Source organism: Phyllobates terribilis, unplaced genomic scaffold (assembly GCF_046119375.1).
Source record: "Phyllobates terribilis strain yellow unplaced genomic scaffold, ASM4611937v1 Scaffold_2__4_contigs__length_985480577, whole genome shotgun sequence".
In the NCBI taxonomy this organism is placed as follows: domain Eukaryota; kingdom Metazoa; phylum Chordata; class Amphibia; order Anura; family Dendrobatidae; genus Phyllobates; species Phyllobates terribilis.
Window position 1 is genome coordinate 861,743,906 of NW_027362762.1, and position 24,063 is coordinate 861,767,968.

A 24,063-nucleotide genomic window follows, 5' to 3' on the forward strand; every position below is an offset into this window, starting at 1 on the left:
GCAAATATGCAAGAAATATATACCGACACAGATTCTGCACTTTCAGCACATGCATGGCAAAACTAAAAGGATAATCTGTATTAACAACAGAACCACACTATATAGGAGAATATGTATTTTGAAAATTAAACTTTATTGGAAAATGTCAATCAGTTTTCAGATAAAAAAAAAAAGTATTTCAGAAATAAGACTTGCTTGTATTTTGTCTTTTAGAAGATTCAGTTGAGGATGTTTCATCAGCTTCATTAAACCACAAGTATATTTAGCTAAATGGATGCATGTCTGTTCTCTAGTTGGGATTGTGGTTTGAATTTCTGGAAATGGCATAAATGATTGAAGTGACTGCTGCATTTCAATCACAGAGTATGGGAAGTAGTGGCGAGGTTCTAGCAAGAATTATCTTTTTGAAGACTTTGGGCGTTCTTGACAGCCGACGCCAACAAGCTGCCTCAGTGTCCTGCTCTGCTACAGTTCATTATATATGACCTTGGAATAAAAGATCTCAAAGTTTTATTTCCCTACTTTTAATAAAGATGGTCAAATAGAGCAATATAATCACAGAGAGAAACACAACGCTCCGCTAGCAATGTAGGGGGCTCTATATCTGCTTCCTAGACTTATCTTTTTATGGCACCCTCATGCAAATCTTATTAAAATCTCCCTCCACCTTGATCTGGTTATGAATGTCATTATATGTTCCAAGAAAGGTGACCATGAACCTTAGACTGACCGCAGGCTTATTCAGTCTACATCTGTTTCACCCAACCCTTTTGCCATATACACTTAGCTCAGCCGAGTGTGCATGTGTTCCTATTGTGGAGAAGGGATATAGGTCGCTGCCTCCTGGGGGTGAACTATCCACTATAGAAACGATAGATCGGTCCTGTTGAAATGAATATGCCCAATCTTTCTATCCCTACCCCCCCCCCCCCCACATCTGCATTTTTGGAATATTTACTGATTTCAAGTCATGATAGGCAACCAACTTGCATCTAATGCGTATGGGCACCTTAAGGCTCAGACATAGCGTCGCCTCATTATGTTCTCTGGCCCCATCTACCTTTTCTTATTAGAGATGGAAGTTTTAGATTCTATGCATAAAGAATCGATGGTCGTGTCCTTCCAGTATTGAGCTAATTATACAGGATCGAGTGACTGCTTTTTCTTTCTTTTGCAGCGCCATCATTATTCTTGTAAACGCTGTTCCTAAACATGGTGAGACAAGACTTGGGTGGGGTTCTGTTTCCTCCGGCTAAAAAAATCCATTTTTTGGTATAAAATAACTGGCAAAGATGGCATCCATTGTTACACACCCTCACCTGTAATAAATACCTGATGAAAGCTTAGTTCAGGAGGCAAATAGAAAAACTGACAATTACTGAGGTCTTTCTACATTTTACATTTACATTCCTGAGCCTGGCATGTTTGTGATTAAGAAACCAATTCTGTACATTATATGGAGGAAAGTATTCGGACATCTACACAATAAACTTACAGGAACTTATGACATCTCATAAGAAAATTCATAGGTATTGGACTTGTTCACCACCTCGCAGCTTCTGCTATTCTGGGAAGTCTTCTACAAGATTTTGTTGTGTGGAAATTTTTGCTCAATTATCCAGAAGAACATATTTGAGGTCAGACATTGATGTTGGGTGTGAGGACCTGGCTCACAATCTCCATTCTTGTTCATCTTAAAGGTTTTGGAGGGGGGTTGAGTTATTGATTCTGTGTGAAGCAGTCAAGTTCTTCCTCACCAGATTCCCCCAACCATCCCTTTATGAACCTTACTTTGTGCTTTGGTGCACAGTCATGGTGGAACAGAAAAGGAAATACTCTCGAGTGGATTCAGAACTCCCATAGCTATGAATTGAGAGAGACGATACATGGAGGCCTGGGGGGCACTTGTTCTGGAGATAGGTGGGGCCCACATGTATTACATATCCAATAGATGTGCTATAAATATCTTGAGGCAACCCCTCATTTATTAACCTACTTCCACGTCTATCCTTTTTCTTGTGAACCTCATGGCTGGCTTCCATGAGGCTGAAAAATCAGTGCTGATAAAATATATCAAATACATTCTTTTTAAAAATGCTCTAAAATCCTGGACACCTGGGTTCTTCATTATTTTACTCACTTCTTCTTGATTGTAGAATGTATTCTGGTATTAACCCGTTGTGACTATGGATGAAATGCTGCACTCACGCGCCGGCTGTTAGAGAATATCTTTGTTATCCTTGCAGCTTCTGATGACAATAGATCTAAGTTTGCATCGCTTTGGCCTTCAGAGCTGTAATAATTGAGGGAACTTCCTGTTTCCATCATGAAGTAATGAACGGTTCTACTGTTGGATTGTTTTTATTACCTTGGTAGGTTTGGTTTGGCTGCATTGTATACAGTGAGTGTTCTTGTGTCTGGTCTGCCGGAGGTTCAGCTGGAGCAAGCCGGGTTAATCTAGCCTTCCGGCTCACATTTATGGCCTCTTGTACTCCCTTCTATATTTTTAGCCAGATCACAAATATTCCCAAACAAATTCTGTAGTGAAAAGTATTGTAAACCCATTTATATGGTAAATATACTTAAAAATGCAAGGAAAATTTTAACCTCAAACTGAGGCTTCACCAAAACGTGACTTTTTCTGAAGTGTTCAGTCACAAATTATCTCTTTCAAGTTCCTCCTTGTTTTGCTTTTTTCTTTTTTCTCGCCACAGATTAAAATCCTCGCTCTCATGACCGTGTTAAAACTCTTTGTTGTAGATTACCTCAACAGATTAATATTTGAGGATATCTGGAGATGCAAAAAAAAATATGTATGTATGTTTCTCAGGTAGTGGAGCTCCTCCAGGATGGCACGTCAATGCGAGCTGTGGCAAGAAGGGTAGCTGTCTCTGTCAGCGTAGTGTCCAGAGCATGGCGCCGATAACAGGAAACGTGGAGGGGGCCGTAGGTGGGCAGCAACCCAGCAGCAGGACCGCTACCTCCTCGTTTGTGCAAGGAGGAGCAGTGCCAGAGCCCTGCAAAATGATCTCAGCAGGCCACTAACATCCATGTGTCTGCTCAAACTGTCAAAAACAGACTCCATGAGGGTGGTATGAGGGCCCGATGTCCACAAGTGGGTGTTGTGCTCACAGCCCAACACCGTGCAGGGCGATTGGCATTTGTCAGAGAACACCAAGATTGGTAGATTCGATATTGAGGCCCTGTGCTCTTCATGGATGAGAGCAGGTTCACACTGAGCACATGTGACAGAGTCTGGAGACGCTGTGGCGAACGTTCTTCTGCCTGCAACATCCTCCAGCATGACCGGTTTGGCAGCAGGTCAGTAATGGTCTGAGGAGGCATTTCTTTGGAGGGCCGCACAGCCCTCCATGTGCTCGCCAGAGGTAGCCTGACTGCCATTCGGTACCAGGATGAGATCCTCAGACCTCTTGTGAGACCATATGCTGGTGCGGTTGGCCCTGGGTTTCTTCTGATGCAGGACAATGCCAGACCTCATGTGGCTGGAGTGTGTCAGCAGTTCCTGAATGATGAAGGCATTGATACTTTGGACTGGCCCGCCCACTCCCCAGACCTGAATCCTATCGAGAACATCTGGGACATCATGTCTTGTTCCATCTGTTGCACCATAGACTGTCCAGGAGTTGGCGGATGCTTTAGTCCAGGTCTGGGAGGAGATCCCACAGGAGACCATCCGCAACCTCATCAGGAGCATGCCCAGGCATTGTAGGGAGGTCATACAGGCACATGAAGGCCACACACACTATTGAGCATCATTTCCGTGTTTTGAGGCATTTCCACTGAAGTTAGATCAGCCTGTAATTTGATTTTCCACTTTTGATTTTCAGTATCATTCCAAATCCAGACCTCCATGGGATATTAATTTTGATGTACATTGATCTGGAATATTTCATTCAGTAATATCTAAGAGAAAAAAAATTATATTCATATTTTATTTTTTTTTTATAGACACCGTTTTCTTCTTCTGGACAATACACTCGCAGTGGCACCATATGGCAAAACACTTTGTGCTTATTCAGCTATGTGCACACTGCGTCTTTTAGATTCTGGTGCAGTTTTCCCGGGCGAAACCCCTTTAGGAAACTACTATTTTGCTGTCGTTCTTTTGGCGTCTCTGCTGCCGGCATCTTTTATTCTGTAATGTAAAGTATGGGGAGTGGGCAGCTTCCAAGAGGAAGCTGCCCGAAGAATGAGCATGTCACTTTTCTAATGGCTTCAGGGTTAAAAGAAGTGACTGAAGACCCAACATGTGCACCGTGATGCCGTTTTTACATTGCTGTGCATTATGTTCGTTTTATGGGGCCCTTTTGTGGTTCTTTTTCAGGCAGATTCTTGGCAGAATCTGCCTGAAAAAAAACTGTGTGCACGTACCTGTAAAGGGGTTTTCCAGTTTCATACCTCATCTGCCCAGTGTCATCAGTGTTTTGGATCATTGTCATCAGTGTACAGTCCGTATTTTTCCGATATGGACAAACAAAGCATGAAATTACAAAGTTTTTTTTTTTTTCTTCTCCATGATATAATGAGGTTCTTATCTTTGTTGTACTATGGTCACCCATCACACCGTATAACCGGCATCTGCTCAGTGTTATGAACTTTATGATGGAGCTTTGTATTCATGGCTTTTCTCTTGTAGCACTATGAAATCCACCATCTATATCTATCTAACCACCTACGTATTTTATATTATTTTTTACAGGGAGAAAGCGAATCGGATAAAGGGCTTTTGATGAGAAAACTTGTCCTCTCTGGGGTCCTAGCAAGTGAGGAAATCTATATTAACCAGCTAGAAGCACTGCTTTTGGTAAGTAGATTTTCTTGTTTATGTGTAATAGTAGTAATAAACTCATTAAAGGGGTATTCCCATCTCCAAGACCCTATCCCAATATGGAGTAGATCAAATAATAGCAAATACCTCCAATTAGATATGTGGTATAGTTCTTCTGATTCACTATGTCCCTTACCCCATGTGCAGAGCATTGCAGTAGCTTGGGTATACATGGTTACGACCACTCATATAGTGACAGTTGTTAGTGGTCGTAACCATAGATACCTAAGCTACTGCAATGCCCTGCACATGGGGAAAGGGATATAGTGAATAAGAAGAACTATACTACATTTCTAATTGGAGGTATTTGCTAATAATTATTATTATTACACCTACTACATATTGGGATAGCATCTTGGAGATGGGAATACCCCTATAAGTGTGGAATTATTATTATTTTACGGTGGAAAGAATGCATTTACTAGGAGCAGGGTAATAACTGTAATCTCTTTGAACCGTCTGATTGCCACAGTCGGCGCTGAGCGCAGCATTCAAAGGTTGTTCCTGAAACCTCTTAAAATTGGAACCTACCTGCTGATATTTCTTGTTTGTGAGGCATAATGTAGTCAGCTTTTATACATCCATGGGGAGATCTAACAAGGTTGTCTTTTTGAAAAGAAAATCTAAGGAAGAGCGAAATATAGAGAACAAATATAACACATGGATTAAACACACTAACGGTGTATATGATGACATATTTCAGCTCAAAATAACAAGAAAGAATAATCCATGTACTCAAACCAAAGTCATGGGTGCAGATATGTAGCAGGAACACACAAAAAAAATTAAAAAAACAATGCCCCAAATAATAATGTAATACACTAACAATATATATGAAGGATGGGTGTGTAATAAATATATTATGTTTTAAAGTCTAAAAAGTATGATGAGTGAATAAAAAAAAAAAAATGATAGGGATGTGTAGCAGCAAGAGCCATATTGGCCAAAATAGAAAAAAACAAACATGCATGAAGGAGAAAGAGTGAAAAAAACTCTGAAAGTAATAGTGACCTCATGCCATAGGCGAAAAAGAATCATTCCTTTTAGGCTTTGAAACATATTTATTACACACGCATTCTTCAAATAGATTTTTTTTAAACTTTTACAGTATTGTTATGGGTGGCAGTGTTTTTTTTATTGTTTTTGCGTGTTCCTATTGCATATCTGCACCTATTGTTTTGGTTTGAGAACGTGGTTTATTCTTATTATCTTGGGCTGAGATATGTTATCCTATACACCTTTGCTGTTTTTAATTGTTATATTTTTATTTTTTGTGTGTGCCGTTCTCTTTTGCATAGACTCTTTTGTTTAACATTTTAAAAGAAAATCTCTTTATAGCCCGTAAGATGCAATCTTTTCATATTCTGCTCTTGTGAAAAATTAAGTCCGTTTTTGCTTTATACGACCATTTAATAAATCTGCCCTCGAAGGCCTTTAGTAACTCATGGGCCCTAATGTCAGACCTCTAACAGGGCATCCACCATATACCAGGTACTACAAGGTTTTGTGCCCTGTTGGGCATCAGGGTCTTGGGGCAATTCCTATATCTGTACTCCATACGCCCCTGTATGTAAGGGCATCCGCACAGCCTCCTACATTAAAAAGTATAAGCAGAAAGTGTTGCATGTTTATAGCCTTTGCAACCTAATTTTTAAGCCAAACGTATTAGTAAATGTGTGCATTTTCTTCCAACATTATTACATTAATTCCTTTCCTCTAGCCTAAAAGAGCTTGTAATTCTATTATTGGTGAATGCGTACAGCAGGAGAGCCAGATCAATAAATGGCTCCCTAGATTTCGCGCCCATGCTATTACCCCCCCGGGGTTGCATTCTTCCATTTCATTATAGTTTATTTAACACTTCAAATTCCATTATCGCTGGAAGACGCACACATGACACTGACAGTGATTGGCGTTTGTGGTGTTGTGTATAGGCTTTTCTTGGATTACACATCACAATAAATAGGAAAAGCCAAGGTTGGATGGAAGATGGAGTCCAGCACTGCAGGAAAGAAAGTACATGAACCCAAAATTGAATAAAAAAGTAATCTTCTTCTGAAAGAAGATTGAAAGTATATGTGAAACTGGAAATCTGACATAGAAAACTTAATCTGGATGAATGACTATTGTTTGTTCTTCATATATATATATTTAAAAATGTAATTTTTTTTTTTTTTTGAGGCTGCTGAAATTAACTTTTAGAACATTGAAACCCTCTTTAAATGCTTCTGCACACCTTTACACAAAACCAGAGCCCCTGCTCCTGGCTCTGATTGCTCTCTCTGCTCGTCCCGTTCCTTCTCTTACCGTTAGAGATAGCAGCAGTAAGGAGGAGGTGATCACTGAAGAGATTGCAGCAGTAAGGAGGAGGTGATCACTGAAGAGATTGCAGCAGTAAGGAGGAGGTGATCACTGAAGAGATTGCAGCAGTAAGGAGGAGGCGATCACTGAAGAGATTGCAGCAGTAAGGAGGAGGCGGTCACGGAAGAGATGGCTGCAGTAAGGAGGAGGCGGTCACGGAAGAGATGGCAGCAGTAAGGAGGAGGCGGTCACGGAAGAAAGTATCTCTTGAGGGCAGAGAAACATGGCATGGAAAAGGAGGAAAGGAAATGAAGATTAAATGAGTAAGATATCACAGCTGTGCTGATGCATGCAAGCAATTAAGACAGCAGCCCCCTGGATACACACAGACCTCACTCACATCCAGCATGTATTACAGGGAGGGACACTCCTACAAGAGCAAAACTTCATCAGGCTGCAAACTGCATATCCGGAAGGGGGGGTTGAAAAATGAAAAAGTGAATGAAGGAATGAAAATTGCAGACCGAAACTTTGTGGTTATCTCTAGTTACTAAAATTACACTAACAAATGTAAAAATCATTTATTCCATGTCAAAAGTATCTAAGTACCTTGAAATTGGAATCAGTTTGGTTTTCTGAACTCCGCTTTTTAATACAAAATGCTACTGTACTAACTTCTCTGTGCTACGACAAGTTTTACTTTGTAAAAAAAACAATATCATATGCAGTAAAAAGAAAATATCACCGCTATATTTTTTTTCTTGTGTAGGGATCACTTCTACAAAGCCTATCATACCTAAATAAGCGTGCTGAACGCACTGATCCCTTAGTCTGGGTTTGGTTGACAAGTTTTTTTTAGGGAATAAATATTTTGGTGCTAACGTCCTTAACCCAAAATCTGACCATTATGGAATAGACGGGAGGCCACAATACACAGGTCAATGGGTCAGCTTAAGTCTGTTTTTTGGATAACTATAATAGTAAGAGCCCTCCAAATCCATACACTGTACAAGAATAATAGACTCCATCATTGAGCCTGTCATTACATGCCGAAAGGATTATTCTGCTATATAGAAAGCTTTTATGAAGTGTATGTGAACAGACACTAATGTAAAGGCTTTCTTTTGTTTTTGTTGTTAATTACCTTATGTTGAAGTTTCAATTTCCCTATGAAAGAAGAACAAATTTGCAAGACTGTGGCCATTGCAAAACTGCAGCGGAAATGTGTGTGTATATATCTTTAACTTTAGGCGTTTTAGAGATCATTTCATTTTCAACTTGCTTAACTATTCACAATACTATTAATTTTGACCAGGGGTGCCCAAACTTTTACGTGCCACTATATATGTGTGTATATATATGTGTGTATGATTATTTATATATATATATATATATATACAGTGCCGGCAAAAAAAATCTTTACAAGTTCAATGAAACCACAAAATCTTAATATTCAAGTGGATTCAAGTGTTTTATTGTGGATATTTTATTACAATTAGTATTTTGTCATGTCACCCTTACATTTTATCACCATATGCAGTCGTTTAGGCATGGACTCAGCAAGGCTGGCTAAGTATGTGGAGTCCATGTTTACCCACAGTGTCTTCAGCACCTCCTTTAGATTGTTGATGTTGCTGGGTCGTGTCTCTTGAACCTTGTTTTTCATTAAATTCCAGGCATTTTCTATGGGGTTAAGGTCAGGGGAATTACCTGGCCACTCTAAAATGTTAATGTTATGGTCACTGAGAAACTTTCTCACAGCCTTGGCTTTGTGGACAGGGGCTCCATCATGCATAAAGTAATCACACTGATGTATGACCCAAAAAGTAAGCATGTGTTCTTCCAAAACAGTAATATAATTGCTTGCTTTCATAGTTATAATCTTGGGAAGGAAGTACAAACCTGCCCTGCCCATGCTTCCACTGAATGCACCCCACACCATCACACTGTCAGGGTGTTTAACAGTCTTAACTGTATATTTTGGGTCATAACGTGACACTGTACTCGGACGACGCACAACCTTTGAGCCTCCCCTGACCAGCCTGAAAGTGCTCTCATCACTAAACATCACTTTCTTCCACTCTTCAGATGTCCAATCTTGATATTTCTTACAAAAGGCCAGCCGTTTCTTCTTCATTGCTGCTGTGAGCAGGGGCTTCTTTGCGGCACAGCAACTTGGCAGACCCAGGTCCTTCTGCAGGCGGTGACGAATAGTCCTAGTTGCGATGTTCTGGAGGAGCATAGGGTACTTATTTTTTATTTCAACGGCCGTTATAGAAGGATGTGACATCACTTCACGCTCCAGAAGCTTATCAGTCCTTGGTGAAGTCTTCTTAGGTGCGCCAGAGCCTGACTTCCTCTGCGGTACCATCCCAGGAGGCAATAATGCCGCCAACCGCTTCAGTTGATAAATTGCTTCTCTTGACACTCCCAGATCTCTAGCTACAGCAATCACTGAATCCCCCTTCTCGAGCAGAGTCAAGGCACGGGATTTCTCTTCCATTTTAAGCTTCTTTCGACCCATTGTGGGAGATAATAAAAACTGAGGGAGATAATAAAAAACTGCCTAATAGCAAAACTGGCAGAGCTGCACATAACAACCAATGAGAGTGCAGCTTTCGCTTGACCAGAGAAGTGAAAACTGAGCATTGATTGGTTGATATTTGCAACAAAGCCAGCTTTAATATTAGACAGTTTTTTATTATCTCCCCCATTGTGTACACTTTTAAAAAGTGAAATTATGATGTGGATTTTATATGTAAAGCTTTTTTTTGCTGCGCAAGTGTAAAGCTTTTTTTTTTGCCGGCACTGTATATATATATATATATATATATATATATATATATATATATATATAATATTTAATTTTTTTTTTTTCTTTCATCTTTTACATTTTAAAAATTACAAAAAGGAGCATGGACCGATGTAAAAGTTTGGGCACCCTGTATGGTTAGTACCTAGTAGCGCCCCCTTTTGAAAGTATCACAGCTTGAAAATGTTTTTTGTAGCCAGACAAGATTCATTCAATTCTTGTTTGAGGGATTTTCTTCCATTCTTCCTTGGAGATTTCTTCCAGTTCTGTGAGATTCCTGGGTCGTCTTGCATACACTGCTATTTTGTGGTCTAGCCACAGATTTTCAATGATGTTTGGATCAGGGAACTATGAGGGCCATTGTAAAACCTTCAGCTTGCGCCTTTTGAGGCCGTCTATTGTGGATTTTGACGTGTGCTTAAGATCAGTATCCGTTTGTAGAATCATCCTCTTTTCAACTTCAGCTTTTTTGCAGATGGTGTTATGTTTGCATCAAGAATTTGTTGAAATTTCATTTAATCCATTCTTCTCTCTACGCGTGAAATGTTCCCCGTGCCATTGGCTGCAACACAACCCCAAAGCATGATTTAACCACCCCCATGCTTAATGGTTGGCGAGATGTTCTTTTCCTGAAATTCTGTGCCCTTTTTTCTCCACACATACCTTTGATCATTGTGGCCAAAGTGTTCTATAACCTCATCAGTTCACAGGACTTGTTTCCAAAATGCATCAGACTTGTTTATATGATCTTTTGCATACTTTTGCCTTTGAATATATAGGGACGGTAGGGTTGGCGGTGTGATATTAGATCTCTCCACTCCCCCTTTCCCTAGTGTTTTGGCTTCCTCCCCCTCTTCCCTTTGTGTTGCACTTAGTCTTTCCCACACCTTGTGTGACCTCCGTCCACATGATATCTGTCTCTACTTAGTCCAAGAACAGATAGATATATTTATAGATAGATAATTAGATATATGGATATATATTTAATAAGCCCATGCATGTTTGGTGCACAGTATAAGGAACAGAGCAGTGGGACCTGCTTGGTTTCCACCATGTCTGACAGATGCTGCAGCAGATGCTGCTTTCCTCAGGCTGAGGAGGCACCTGACAATCCACAGTGATAGTTGCAGGGGTCAGGACACTACCAAGTTGATATGGGGCAGTGTGGATTGACCATGGCAGTACACATTATGCACTGTTATGGGATGCACAGAAGAGGATCGCAGAGTGTATTTGCATCTTCTTGTTGACACGACGCTACTAGAAGGGAGCTCCCCCCCTGTTATTGGACTAAATAGAGACAGATATCACGGGGCTGGAGCTATGAACAGCCTGGAGCCGCCACACCCCTGCTATTATCAGGATGGCTGTTCTTTACAAGGGTAGCTGAACACTTGTGTATGATGTAATGACCCAGACAGGAGGGGGGAGCAGATTCTGTCACATGGAATTGCAAGGGTTAGACTTTGTGCTCACGTTCAGGATTTGAATGCAGAAAATTCCTTAAGGTTTCTGCATCTCTTGGCAGAAAAAACGCGCGTTTTTTGATGCGTGTTTGGACAGCAATGAATTGTGTTTGAAGCTAAATAAAGATATTTGAAAAAAAGAAATGTGGGACTTCGCTTTAACCATTGGATTACTGTCATACCATTGGGTGAGTATATTGGTTAATTTAAATGATTAGATAATGTGTCTGTTGTATTTAAAATAAAGTGTTTTACTCAGTTTTTTTAACGGTTTACTTAGGTTTAGTAATGAAAGGGTCTGACACCTTTTCATCACTAAACAAAGGACTAGGTGTCAGCTAATCTCATTTGCGTTCCGATTCATCTAATTTTTGGGGCAGCTAAGAGCTGCTATTTTCAGCCTAGGAAGGTGCCATTAGGCAAAAATGTTCCCTGGCTATTAATATCAGCTCACAGCTGTTTGTTTAGCCACTACATCCCCACGATCAGCAACCAGCAGCGCTTTGGACGCAGCATATTTTAGCTGTGTCCAATACAAAAATATGCTGCGTCCAAAGCGCAGCTTCATCCGGATCGTGGGCACATAGCCTACGTCATTTTCATAACGAGCAGAGGGAAAACCGACAGCTGGGAGCTGATATTAATAGCCGGGGAAGGGGCCATTATCCAAAAATGTTCCCTGACTATTAATCACTCCTGTCAGTGTACATCGCTGTGCCGCTGGACCGGAGTTCACCGGCTGAAGATCAGCTGATGAACTGCGGTGAACTCAGTCCCAGAAAATTCCCACGCAGCATCGATGCCTTAAGGGAGGGCACTGGAGCTGATCAGGTGATCTTCAGCTGATGAACTCCAATGAACTCAGTCCCAGCTGCGCAGCGATGTACACTGCCGGGAGTGATCGCTCTCCTGTCAGTGTATTGCCGGGTGATCAGGTTGCCGTGGGACATCGGGAGGACGGCGGATAGGCGAGAATAAGGTGTTTTCCATTTTAATACAGATTTATTTTTACTTTTTTCTTTTTTTTTTTTTTTACACAGCGCACAGGCGCCGGCTGTTATCAGCGGGAGCGCCGTCGGATGATGGAAGGAGTAGTCTTCCCGGGTTCCATTCTTTGTGTGTTTTTGCAGCATTTTTGACTCATTGACTTGAATTGAGTAAGTGAAATACGCAGCAAACATCCACAGCAAATCCGCAAATATTTTTATACCTGCGTTTTTGCTGCAGATTTGACTGACCCAATTTAAGTGTATGGGTGAAAAACGCTGCAGAAACACAGAAACAATTGACATGCTGCAGATTTAAACGCAATGACAATGCTGACAGGAAAATTCCTGATCATGTGCACAGCACTTCAGGATTGTCATTGCATTAGCTGGCACACGGGTTACCTAGCATTTTTGGTGCATTTCTTCACGGAAATAACGCTACAAAAACACATCAAAAACACACAGTGTGCACATAGCCTTATAAAGATAATTAAACTGCACTGACCATCTCATCTTTATAGTGTATGGGTGCAGGAACAGTACAAAAAAAATTGTATCTCACTGGAGTACCCCTTTAACAGACGGGCGTGGCTTAGCAATTTTATGGCTAGGTTTCACATTGTTTGCTTGTCTGCAGTGTACTGCATGGTGAAGAAGCGCGGTTACAATTTTGCAGGAATTCTAGGTGAATCTGTTGCGGATTCTCAGAAAGTGCAGGTGAACTATGTAATTTGTTTGTACTTCACCTGGACTTGTGAAACTGCAGCGACTTTCTTGTGTAGTTCTCGGCTGTGCTGCACACAATCACGCTGCAAATGCAATGTAAGGGTACGTGCACACGGTCAGGAGCCGCTGCGGGTTTGACGCTGTGTGTTATGCAGTGTCAAGCCTGCAGCTGACAGTTGTTACTGCATAGTGGATGGGATTTGTAGAAATCCCATGTCCACTATGCGTCAGCGGCTCACCCACAGAAACTGATATGCAGCGCCTCTTACCAGACCGCAGCATGTCTATTTCTCCGGCGGGTCCTTTTGCGGGCTTTCCTCATCCATAGACCAAACCTCTGAGGAAAGTCCGTGGGTAAAAATAAAAATGGTGCTGCTGATTTGCATAAAATGAACGGAAACTGCCGACGGCTATTCCGCTGTGTCGGGGCTGCAAGCGGCTCCGGACAGTGTGCACATACCCTAAAAGCCCAGCCCATCATACCCTAAAAGCCCAGCCCATCATGCCCTAATCTGCACAGAGAATTGTAGGGAAGCGGCTGCTGCAGCCAGTTGTCATACTGCCAGTCACAGACAGTACAAAGGAGGAGGAGAGGGACATAGCTGCGCTCTTGAGACTCTCAGCAGAGTTTTTTTTTTTTTATTTTGATTGTTATATGACACAAAATAGATCAAAGAAGAGAGAGGATATGTTTTGTGTGTTTTTTGTACTTAGAAGTTTAGACCTATCCCGGTTCTTGCTCTACCCCATTACTTGTATCTCTCGATCGGAAAAAAGAGAAGGACGGGTACGGTAACACCAGTGTGCTATAAGCAGGCCTTGTTTGCTTTGTGTGGGCATACGGCTCCTGTTAGATTTGCATCAATGTAAATGTAATTCTAATTATGCAAATACAAAATGTGGAAGTGTGGAAGGAACAATCATTCTCTTCACATCATATAAAGCAACCAGCCTGGTTTTAGCCAATGCTTTGCCATAGATTTGTCTTGAGATTTGTGACAAAAAGAAAAACTGTGAAATGTCTGAACCCATCTTAATGTGCTATATCTAAAGGCATTATCCATAATCAGAAGGAAGAGGGGTGTGCTTATTTTCAGAAACCGTGCCATTCTTGTCCATGGGCAGTGTCTGCTATTGTACTTCATCTACACTCCTGTGAATGTACCTGGACAATCCCTTTAGACAAAGCAACTTATTCTGAGAGATCCTAATTAACCTCCCTTCTCACATCTCTGCCTGTGTCAGCTCATCGTATGTATTGTTTAGGATACATCCGCACAAGACATGGCGCCCGATTCATCAAAGCTTTTGCCCCGGTATTCTGGCGTAAAAAGCTTTAAAAAGTCTTTGGCATTCTTGCGCTAATTTTGCCCAGCTCCAACAAAGTGGGCAGAGTGAGGATGGGATGGGGACATGGCAACCACCGCTCGTCAAATTCATGAGGAATGGCGGCATTAACTACTCCATATATCTTACTCCAACAGGAACTGGAGTAGGATTTGTGACACACAACTCTTCATAAGATCCTGATTGAAATTGCAACATTTTTTCATCATTTGCCACTAGATAGACATTAACATGTCTATCCATCTATGATTTGTATAATTCCATCACTTTTTCTTCTTGGTGTTGCATGTATTGTGTGGATTCGCTGCTACAGGTAAGAATACATGTTACAGTAAGCTCTATTGTAACATGTATTAGAAGTAGCGGCTGGTCAACATACTTAATTCTGCTCAATATTAAAGTGATACAATTAATAAGGGTTCTCTCACATTAGCGTATAAATCGGTCGAGTGCAATGCGAGAAAAAAATCGCATTGCACTCCGACCAGTGTTATTCAATGTGTCCGTGCTCATCTGCGAGTACAATCCGGCTGAGGATAAAATCGCAGCTTGCTGCGAGTGGCCGCGTATATCAGACGAGACGCACCATTGCACACGGACTATGCGTATGCCGTCCAATTTTTGCACACACATCTCAAAGGAACCAAGAAATTGCATCAGCCCAGTACATTAAATTCACAGCCAGAACTCTCAGAATAGATATCCTGCAGATATATAATTTCACAAGCCCCCTACATATTATAAACTTGCACCCTTTAATGCCTTTCATTAGGCTTGTTTAACCTAATAAATAATTTTAAAAAATACGTGGGGTTCCCCCATATTTTTGATAACCTACAAAGGTAAAGCTGACAGCTGTGGGCTGATATTATCAAGCTGGAAAGGTCCATAGTTATTGGTCCCTTCCCAGCCTAATAATACCAGCCCGCAGCCACCCCAGAAGTGGCGCATCACATGAGATGCACCAATTCTGGCACTTTGCACCAGGGAAGACAAAGGCAATCAGTGCCATGGGCTTGGGGTTGAAGTCAGCTGTGATTTGTCAAAAATCACAGCTTGCATCAAGCCCCCTGGTGTTAGCAATGGAGAGGTATCTTATCAGACACCCCCATTACTAACCCAGTAATAAAAAAAAATAAAGAATTTTTGTGGGGTTTTTTTTTTTTTTTTTTTCAAATTTGAATAAACACTCCCCAACACTTTCCCGGGTTTACCAATTGATTGAAAAAAAAAAAAAAAAAAAAAACACACAGATCCGATGTAGTCCAGATAATCCAACGTTGTCCACGGAATCAGACAGTCCGCAAATGGATACCTGAAAAACATAAGAGAGAAATAAAAACAAGACACTGTCCCTCGTTCATCAATTTATTAGAATAAAAAGAAAGGTTCCATACAGATATGACGTAGTCCATCGCTTCCCATGACGTTCCCCAAATCCTTTGTATAAAGCCTATGGAGACTCGTTCATAGGCTCCATAGGGTTTAGCAGCAACCACTACCGGCACACGCTGCGCTTCGCGAGACCCAGCGGCTCTGAACAGCGATGACATCAGTAACGTTACCGCTCATCAGAGTCGCCGGGTCACACAGACTGAGAACTTCCTCCATTTGCTACTTTCTCACTGATTCTGGAATAGTATTTTTTTCTTCTGTGCCCCTCAGTTCCTAAATTATGCTCCCCAGTAATAATGGTGCAAATTTTCCCTTTAACCAACTGGACGTAGACCACAGAACTCCTCTTCCAGAGTGCTCTGGACCTCAGACTTGGCCGAAGGTTCACCTTCCAACAAGACAATGACCCTAAGCACACAGCTAAAATAACAAAGGAGTGGCTTCAGAACAACTCTGTGACCATTCTTGACTGGCCCAGACAGAGCCCTGACCTAAACCCAATTGAGAATCTCTGGAGAGACCTAAAAATGGCTGTCCACCAACGTTCACCATCCAACCTGACGTAACTGGAGAGGATCTGCAAGGAAGAATGGCAGAGGATCCCCAAATCACTCATGGCTGTACTAGCTCAAAAGGGGGTTTCTACTCAATACTGAGCAAAGGGTCTGAATACTTGTGACCATGTGATATTTCAGTTTTTCTTTTTTAATAAATTTGCAAAAATGTCTACATTCCTGTTTTCTTTCAGACAAGATGGGGTGCAGAGTGTACTTTAATGAGAAACAAATGAACTTTTTAGAATTTAACAAATGGCTGCAATGAAACAAAGAGTGAAAAATTTAAAGGGGTCTGAATACTTTCCATACCCAGTGTATGAAAATCACTGATCCAAGTTGGATGGAGCCAGGTTTTTGACCTAAAGGAGGATGTTTGTAGATGCGGCTCCCTTTAAGTAGCTACACTTCTCTGAGTGCTGCCGAACCATCTCTCGGACTCTTTGTATATCGTGCTGGATTTTATTTTCAATATCTGAGAATATGATAATGGTAGGAAGGGGAGAGGATTACTGCAGCTTATCACAGTCGGAAGCAAATCCATTAAATCCTACCTAATGCTGAGTGTACAACATATTAGGTTTTCTATTTCCATTGTCGGTATATTGTGACGCACGTGTAATAAGATATGCTCATTGTATAGATGGATAAATGGAATACAATGCCATGGTTAGTTGTTTTTTTTTTTTTTTTACTATGCAGTATAAAATAGTTAAAAGGCTATTTTAGAAATGTATATTCTTGTGCTTTCACATCTTTGGTATCCTAAGGTTTAAGATTTTAGTTACTTATCTTTTGATGATTGGAATTGGAAGACTACAGCCTTTAAAGAGAATCTAAAAAAAGAAAGAGCTTCCAGCTTCTTAAAAATCCAACTTTTCTATTTATACAAAATGTATAAAAGCTAATTGCATAGATCCATAATGTGATCTAGGTGCAACGCGTTTCAAACGCGTTCTTTCTCAAAGCTCAAAGAGAATCTGTCACCATGTCTTTTTCCACCTAATTTGAGAGCAACATAAGGTAGAGACAGAGACCCTAATTCCAGCGACTGGGCTGCTTGATGTAGTTTTGATTAAAATCACTGTTTTATCATCAGGAGATTATCACTAGAGGACTAGTAAACCTGCTGCCATATAGTCCTATATATTCATGAACTCTGTATAACCATGCCCCCACCACTGATTGGCTGCTTTTTTGTATACACTGTGCATAGGCAGAAAGCTGCCAATCAGTGATGTGGGTGGAGTTATACAGAACTCCGCATTCAGAGAACTGCTAGATCTGCAGCAGAGAAAACTTATCAAAACTGCAGCAATCAACCCAGAAAGTGATACATCGCTGCAATCAGTGTCCTTGTCTTTACATCATGCTGCTCTCAGATGGGGTAGCAAAAACTTGGTGACAGATTCCCTGTTAAAGTAGTATTCCTCTTGGCAGAGGTCCTACCTCAGGGACCACTGCGTATCCTGAAAAGGAAAGAATCGAAGTCTTGAAGCATTTCAGCTTCACAGCGGCTCTGATGGCCACCGACTATGCAGTGATCAGCGACTTATCCCCATTTAAGTGAACAGGGCTATGTTCTAGCACCCTGTAGTGCAGAAGATTGCAAATGGCACTATGCAAATAAAATTTGTGCAAGTTCAGCATTTCTCAATCAGCACTGCTGCTCCTTCATTGCTTTATGTCATCACTTCCTATTCTGCAAAAAAAAAAAAAAAAACATTTTAAAGAGTTTGTCTCACGAAATCACCCTCTCTGTAAACTTTGCTGGTCTAGCGATCAGTTGAGTGCTGCTGGTCCTATGAGCAGCTCTCCGCTCTGTCACATGGGGGAAGGGGTGTTTTCTCAGAATTCTCCTTTGTGATATATTTTTATTTCTTGATCGGGTATATGGAAAGACACAAGCACATAACAAATGTTTTCAAACTTTTCTCACGTGCTACCTGTACTCTGATTACACCTGCAAATTAGTTTGCGTAACAAACTATCTCGTGAGTATCACCTAGAAGATGGCTACCCTGTAAGCCAATGCCTGACCCTTTAACAAGACGTTCACATTTCTATTATTAATGAGACTTCATAGACTTGTCAGATTTTAATTTTATTTTTTTTTTTTATCAGTAAGCATGGCAAATTGGAAACTAATACTAATTTGAACTGAGCCTTACCCTTGCATATGGCATCTTAGATTTTGGAGTGATTCTCCATCAGGATTAGAAGACTGCCTTTATCTTGTCCAAATGCCCACTGTTTGGGAAAACATTGAACCAATGATTGGTGCAGCTCTTCTAAACATATCAGTTGTTATATGTTGAATGATTTATATTGGCTGTTGGTTACACTACCAAAATCTCTTCAACTACCCCCTTAAAGGGGTATTCCCATCTACAAAATCCTATCCCAGTATATAGTAGGTGTAATCATAATAATTATATTAGCAAATACCTCCAATTAAAAATGTAGTATAGTTCTTCTTTTTCGCTTGTCGCTTACCCCATGTACAGGGCATTGCAGTAGCTTGGGTATCCATGGTTGCAACCACTAACAACTAACTGTCACTATATGAGTGGTCGTAACCATGGATACCTAAGCGACATGGAATCAGAAGAACTATACTACATTTCTAATTGGAGGTATTTGCTAATATTTTTATTACACCTACTACATATTGGGATAGGATCTTTGATCTGGGAATACCCCTTTCTCAGACTGGCGTTCATCCTGAGATTTTTAACTCTGTGTCATAGGCAAAATATTTCACCACAAGTTTAAACGTTACCCCTTAGACCTCAGTCCAGAGCCTCTCATCTAACCAAATCAGTTCTCATATTTTGCACTGACGAGGGGCAACAGTCTGAAACACCGTGTCTGCAAATTGAGATTCTGATTTGAGTATTATCTTAAGTCATATTGCACGACTCATTAAAGGGTCAATTGTGACTTGTAGGATTGCTGCTTCCAATAGGTGGCGCTATAGAGTTCAAGTCCTCTTTTTCTCTGAAAAGGCAATTTGCACAGGCAAAATATAGTTTTTTTATACTTTAATAGTTTGATTTTTGATGAGAGGGCTGTCAGCCAAACGTTCGACCGAAGTAAGGTTTTCAGAAGGCATGTTTGTCATCCATGATTGGGCTGTGATGGTTATTATTCTGGATAAGTAAAAACAGATGGATGATCAATCTCTGGTTTGGTCTTCTCTATCATTTCGTAGAGGTGTCATTAACTTTTAACTACTGCACCCAGCACAGCTGAAAAAATCCAACATGACATCAAATTTTCGACCAATTTCCACCATTGGTTGTCAGTTGTAACAATGGGACCAATGGTTGACAGAACATGTTCTAAATTGATGTCCAAAATGTCTAGTGCATGGTCCACTCTCTGGTTAATTGGCTGAAAGTTTTCCTTGTAAATACCATAGCAAAGTACAATGCATGTTAATTAATGATCTTGAGGGTATGGCTAACTTGGGATCTTCTGTAGTGAAATGTGAATATATTTTGTTTTTCAGCCAATGAAGCCACTGAAAGCCACTGCCACAACTTCACAGCCTGTTCTAACCAATCAGCAAATAGATGCCATATTTTACAAGGTCCAGGATATCTATGAGATCCACAAAGACTTCTATGACAACCTCTGCCCCTGCGTGCAAGAATGGGATGACAAAACAACTGTTGGACACCTATTCCAAAAACTGGTAAGACAAAGCGAGAGGAAAAAGCCTCACAATCGGAAAGGATCCCCAGCAGCAGATAGTACCCCTTGCCATTAGTAGTCGGTAACGAAACTTTACTAGCTGGTCCTCGTGTTACTTTTCCAGGGTTTTCTAAGATTTTACAAAAGTTGGCCAACAGTGGTGAATGCTATAAAATCAAGATAAAAACAATTCTAGCCCATTATATCCTCTGCTGCTTGAAGGGTATTTGCTAGTCCTGCAGTGATGACTTCCCATCCATTAATCACATGATCTATGCAGCCAATAAAAGGCTTTAACAGTCATGTATTGTAAATGTAAGGGTTAACTCTGAGTAACGTGGTGGTAGGAAAGACATCACTGCAGGACTGGCAGGAAAACATGGTGGTCTTGTCCTCATCCCCCACCACAACTTAAAATTGCTTTTTGAAGCAGATAGTGGTTTAATATGTCCAGTTACTGTCCTGATCCTCAAGCCCTTTAACTTGCTAGCCAGCCTTTTTAAAGGAAATCGGTCAATGGGTTTTTGCTATGTATTCTGAGAGCACCATAATGTAGGAACAGAGACCCTGATTCCTGCAATGTGTCACTCACTAGGCTGTGTGCTGTTGTTTAAATACAATCAGTGTTTTATCAGAAGGAGATTATCCCTGCAGGACAACTGGCCTCATGCCTAGTAGTCTAAGCACTCCCCCAGCACTGACTAGCAGCTCTTTGTCACTTAGCAATGTTCACAAAAAGCTGTGGTATGCCAACACACAGCTCAACAACTGAGCTCTGCTAGATCTGCAGCAGGGAAAACTGGCGATCACAACTGCTGCACCCAGTAAGCTAAGTGACAAATCACTGAAATCATGGTCTCTGTCCCTACCTCATGCTGCTGACGGATTATATAACACACCTGCTGACAGATTACATTTAACCAGGCAGCATTTGTAATTTTTTTTGCCAGCACTACAGGAGCTGAAACGCAATTTCTCTCATTTCCCAGTATGCATTGCTCCTGCCATTGTCCGATGACCTGCATGCAGTGATCTGAATGCCTGCCTCTGGTACACCTGTATGCAGTGATCATCAGTTTGTCATTGTTGCTTTAATCTGTGCATGTACTTTGGTAAAAATTTGAGCAGAATAAGAAAAGTTTGTGAATGGATAAATTAAACTGGATGCAAATTCTACAATCAGCCTGAGAAATACTGTATCATTTTGTAGTCTTCCCCATACATGAGGCTTCTGCCAGGTCCAGGACACCTTTTGTTTAATAGTGTGAATAATGGTTGTTCAAAGGATACAGAAATAGGTCCCATTGATTATTTTGTTACACACACAATCAATACTTGATGTTTAACCTCTGGAGGTGGAACAGATAGAGAATTTGTAGCTATTCGGTCTTTCCATCCTTTTGATACTTGGTCTTTGAGTATTGATGTTATCTATTTGTTCTGTGTTCATCATGTAGTCACAATGGCCAATAAGTCATTGATTAAAGGGAGTTTCCGGGTGTTAAATATTGATGGCTTAATTTTAGTAAAGCTTGTCAATGTTTGTTTTTTGAGAGTTTCCACCCCCAATTTCCCCCACTTGTGGCACTTGATAACAATACGCCAAGAAAACCCAGAGACCAGTGAGTTTGATACACAAAACACTAAATTCAGATCATGCTGCGATATTCCGCTGACAAATGATTCTGCTGACCCTGTTGGGGTACAGACATTGAATAGGATTGAAGAAAAGCTGAAAGCACCACTCCAGCGTTTTTTTTATTGCATGGCTGGAGTGGTGCTAAATGGAAGTCCCCTGTCATATACTCACCTGCCGCTGCCTTCATCAGTTTTCCCGCCTCTCCTGTCTGTCTCCTGTGAAAAGTGACCTGCCGGCTGTTCCAGTGTTTCATGGAGCGGTGCACGGGTCACTTTTCAATGCAAATCTATGACAGCCTCGTTCTGGCTTCGTTCTGGCTCTCATAGACTTGTATTGAAAGCGTGTGACGTAGCTTCTGACTTCTGGCCAGTCTGAAGCTACTGTCACAAGATGGCGCCACGGGATCGGAACGGTGCTGAAAACCCTGGAAGACGCCGCAAGGGGAGTACATCGCTGGGGACTTAAACGCCACTCCAGCACTTAAAAAAAACAAAACGCTGGAGTGGTGCTTGGAAAAAAAAAAAATGTAAAAATGGAAATTGCTGTATTTTTCAAATTCAGACTACTTCCCTTCCCGTATTTTTTAAAAAAATTTTATTTCACATCTTCATATACTATTACAGTTGTAAATATCTCCTAATGTATGTCAGACAGATCATCATCAAGAATAAAAAGATCTGTGTTCATCACGCTTTTTCGAGTCATAAAATAAAACAAGTGTTAAAATAAAGGGCACAGTTATTGCATTTGTGCTTGTGTTTTGTTTTTTTTTGTGTTTGTTTTGCACCTTTTTGTTTGTGACATATTCATTTTTCCATTTACAGTTATTTTGAGGTCTATTGTATGTGTTCGCCTGTTTTTATATTTTCCGCCTGTGGGTGAAGTTAGGGTACCCAGATGTTTTCACCTTATTGTTTTGCGATTTTTCAAAAAGTTACAAAATTTGTGTTGCAAATATTCTCCAATCCCATCTACCCCAATCTCCCTTTCAACCCACTGGAGTAAGTTTATGTACGACAAATAACAGATATTGTGGCATAGTTGTTTTTTTTGCCATCTTGCAAAATGTGCAATTTTTTGCAATAATACGTTAAGGACAAAAAATAAGGTAATTTTTTATTTCCTGTAGGTGGCACTAGAGTTCTGGTCCTCTTCCTCTCTGAAGAGACAATTTGCATATTTCCCAGAGGAGCATTGCGGCTTTAAAAGTCTCCTCACCATGACATGCTTAACATGTCTCTCACTGCAAGGAGAAATGTTACCCCTTAGATACCGGTCTGACACCTCTCACCTAGCCAAACCAGAACTCACACTTTGCACTGACGAGGGGCAATACCCCGAAACAGTGTCTTCAAATTGAGTTTCTGGTTCTGGCTTATATCCTAAGTCAGTGATGGCGAACCTTTTAGAGACCGAGTGCCCAAACTGCAATCCAAAACCCACTTATTTATCGCCAAGTGCCAACTCGGCAATTTAACCTAAATATTGAGGTTTTAGTTTAGAAAAAACAACTGATACAAAGAGCAGGTGAGCGTAGTATAGAGCAGCCACAGAAAGGAGCAGGGGTATGAGACTGCAGAAATAAAGAATACAGTGGGTACAGAAAGTATTCAGACCCCTTTAAATGTTTCACTCTGTTTCATTGCAGCCATTTGGTAAATTTTAAAAAGTTCATTTTTTTTCTCATTAAAGTACACTGTGCACCCCATCTTGACTGAAAAATAACAGAAATGTAGAAATTTTTGCAAATTTATTAAAAAAGAAAAACTGAAATATCACATGGTCATAAGTATTCAGACCCTTTGCTCAGATACTCATATTTAAGTCACATGCTGTCCATTTCCTTGTGATCCTCCTTGAGATGGTTCTACTCCTTCATTGGAGTCCAGCTGTGTTTAATTAAACTGATAGGACATGATTTGGAAAGGCACACACCTGTTTATCTAAGACCTCACAGCTCACAGTGCATGTCAGACCAAATGAGAATCATGAGCTCAAAGGAACTGCCCAAGGAGCTCAGAGACAGAATTGTGGCGAGGCACAGATCTGGCCAAGGTTACAAAAGAATTTCTCCATTACTCAAGGTTCCTAAGAGCACAGTGGCCTCCATAATCCTTAAATGGAAGAAGTTTGGGACCACCAGAAGTCTTCCTAGACCTGGCCGTCCAGCCAAACTGAGAAATCGTGGAAGAAGAGCCTTGGTGAGAGAGGTAAAGAAGAACCCCAAGATCACTGTGGCTGAGCTCCAGAGATGCAGTAGGGAGATGGGAGAAAGTTCCACAAAGT

General features: G+C 40.9%; 1 protein-coding gene across 4 annotated transcripts in view; it reads left to right on the forward strand.

Moving 5' to 3' along the window:
• Positions 1 to 24,063, forward strand: part of ABR (ABR activator of RhoGEF and GTPase) — a 424,780-nt gene that overhangs the window by 241,934 nt on the left and 158,783 nt on the right. For all 4 annotated transcript variants that reach the window (XM_073667980.1, XM_073667981.1, XM_073667985.1 and 1 more), the window contains 2 exons: positions 4,721 to 4,825; positions 19,954 to 20,139. In XM_073667980.1, coding sequence (XP_073524081.1) covers positions 4,721 to 4,825; positions 19,954 to 20,139 — 291 coding nt within the window. The remainder of the gene's footprint in view (positions 1 to 4,720; positions 4,826 to 19,953; positions 20,140 to 24,063) is intronic.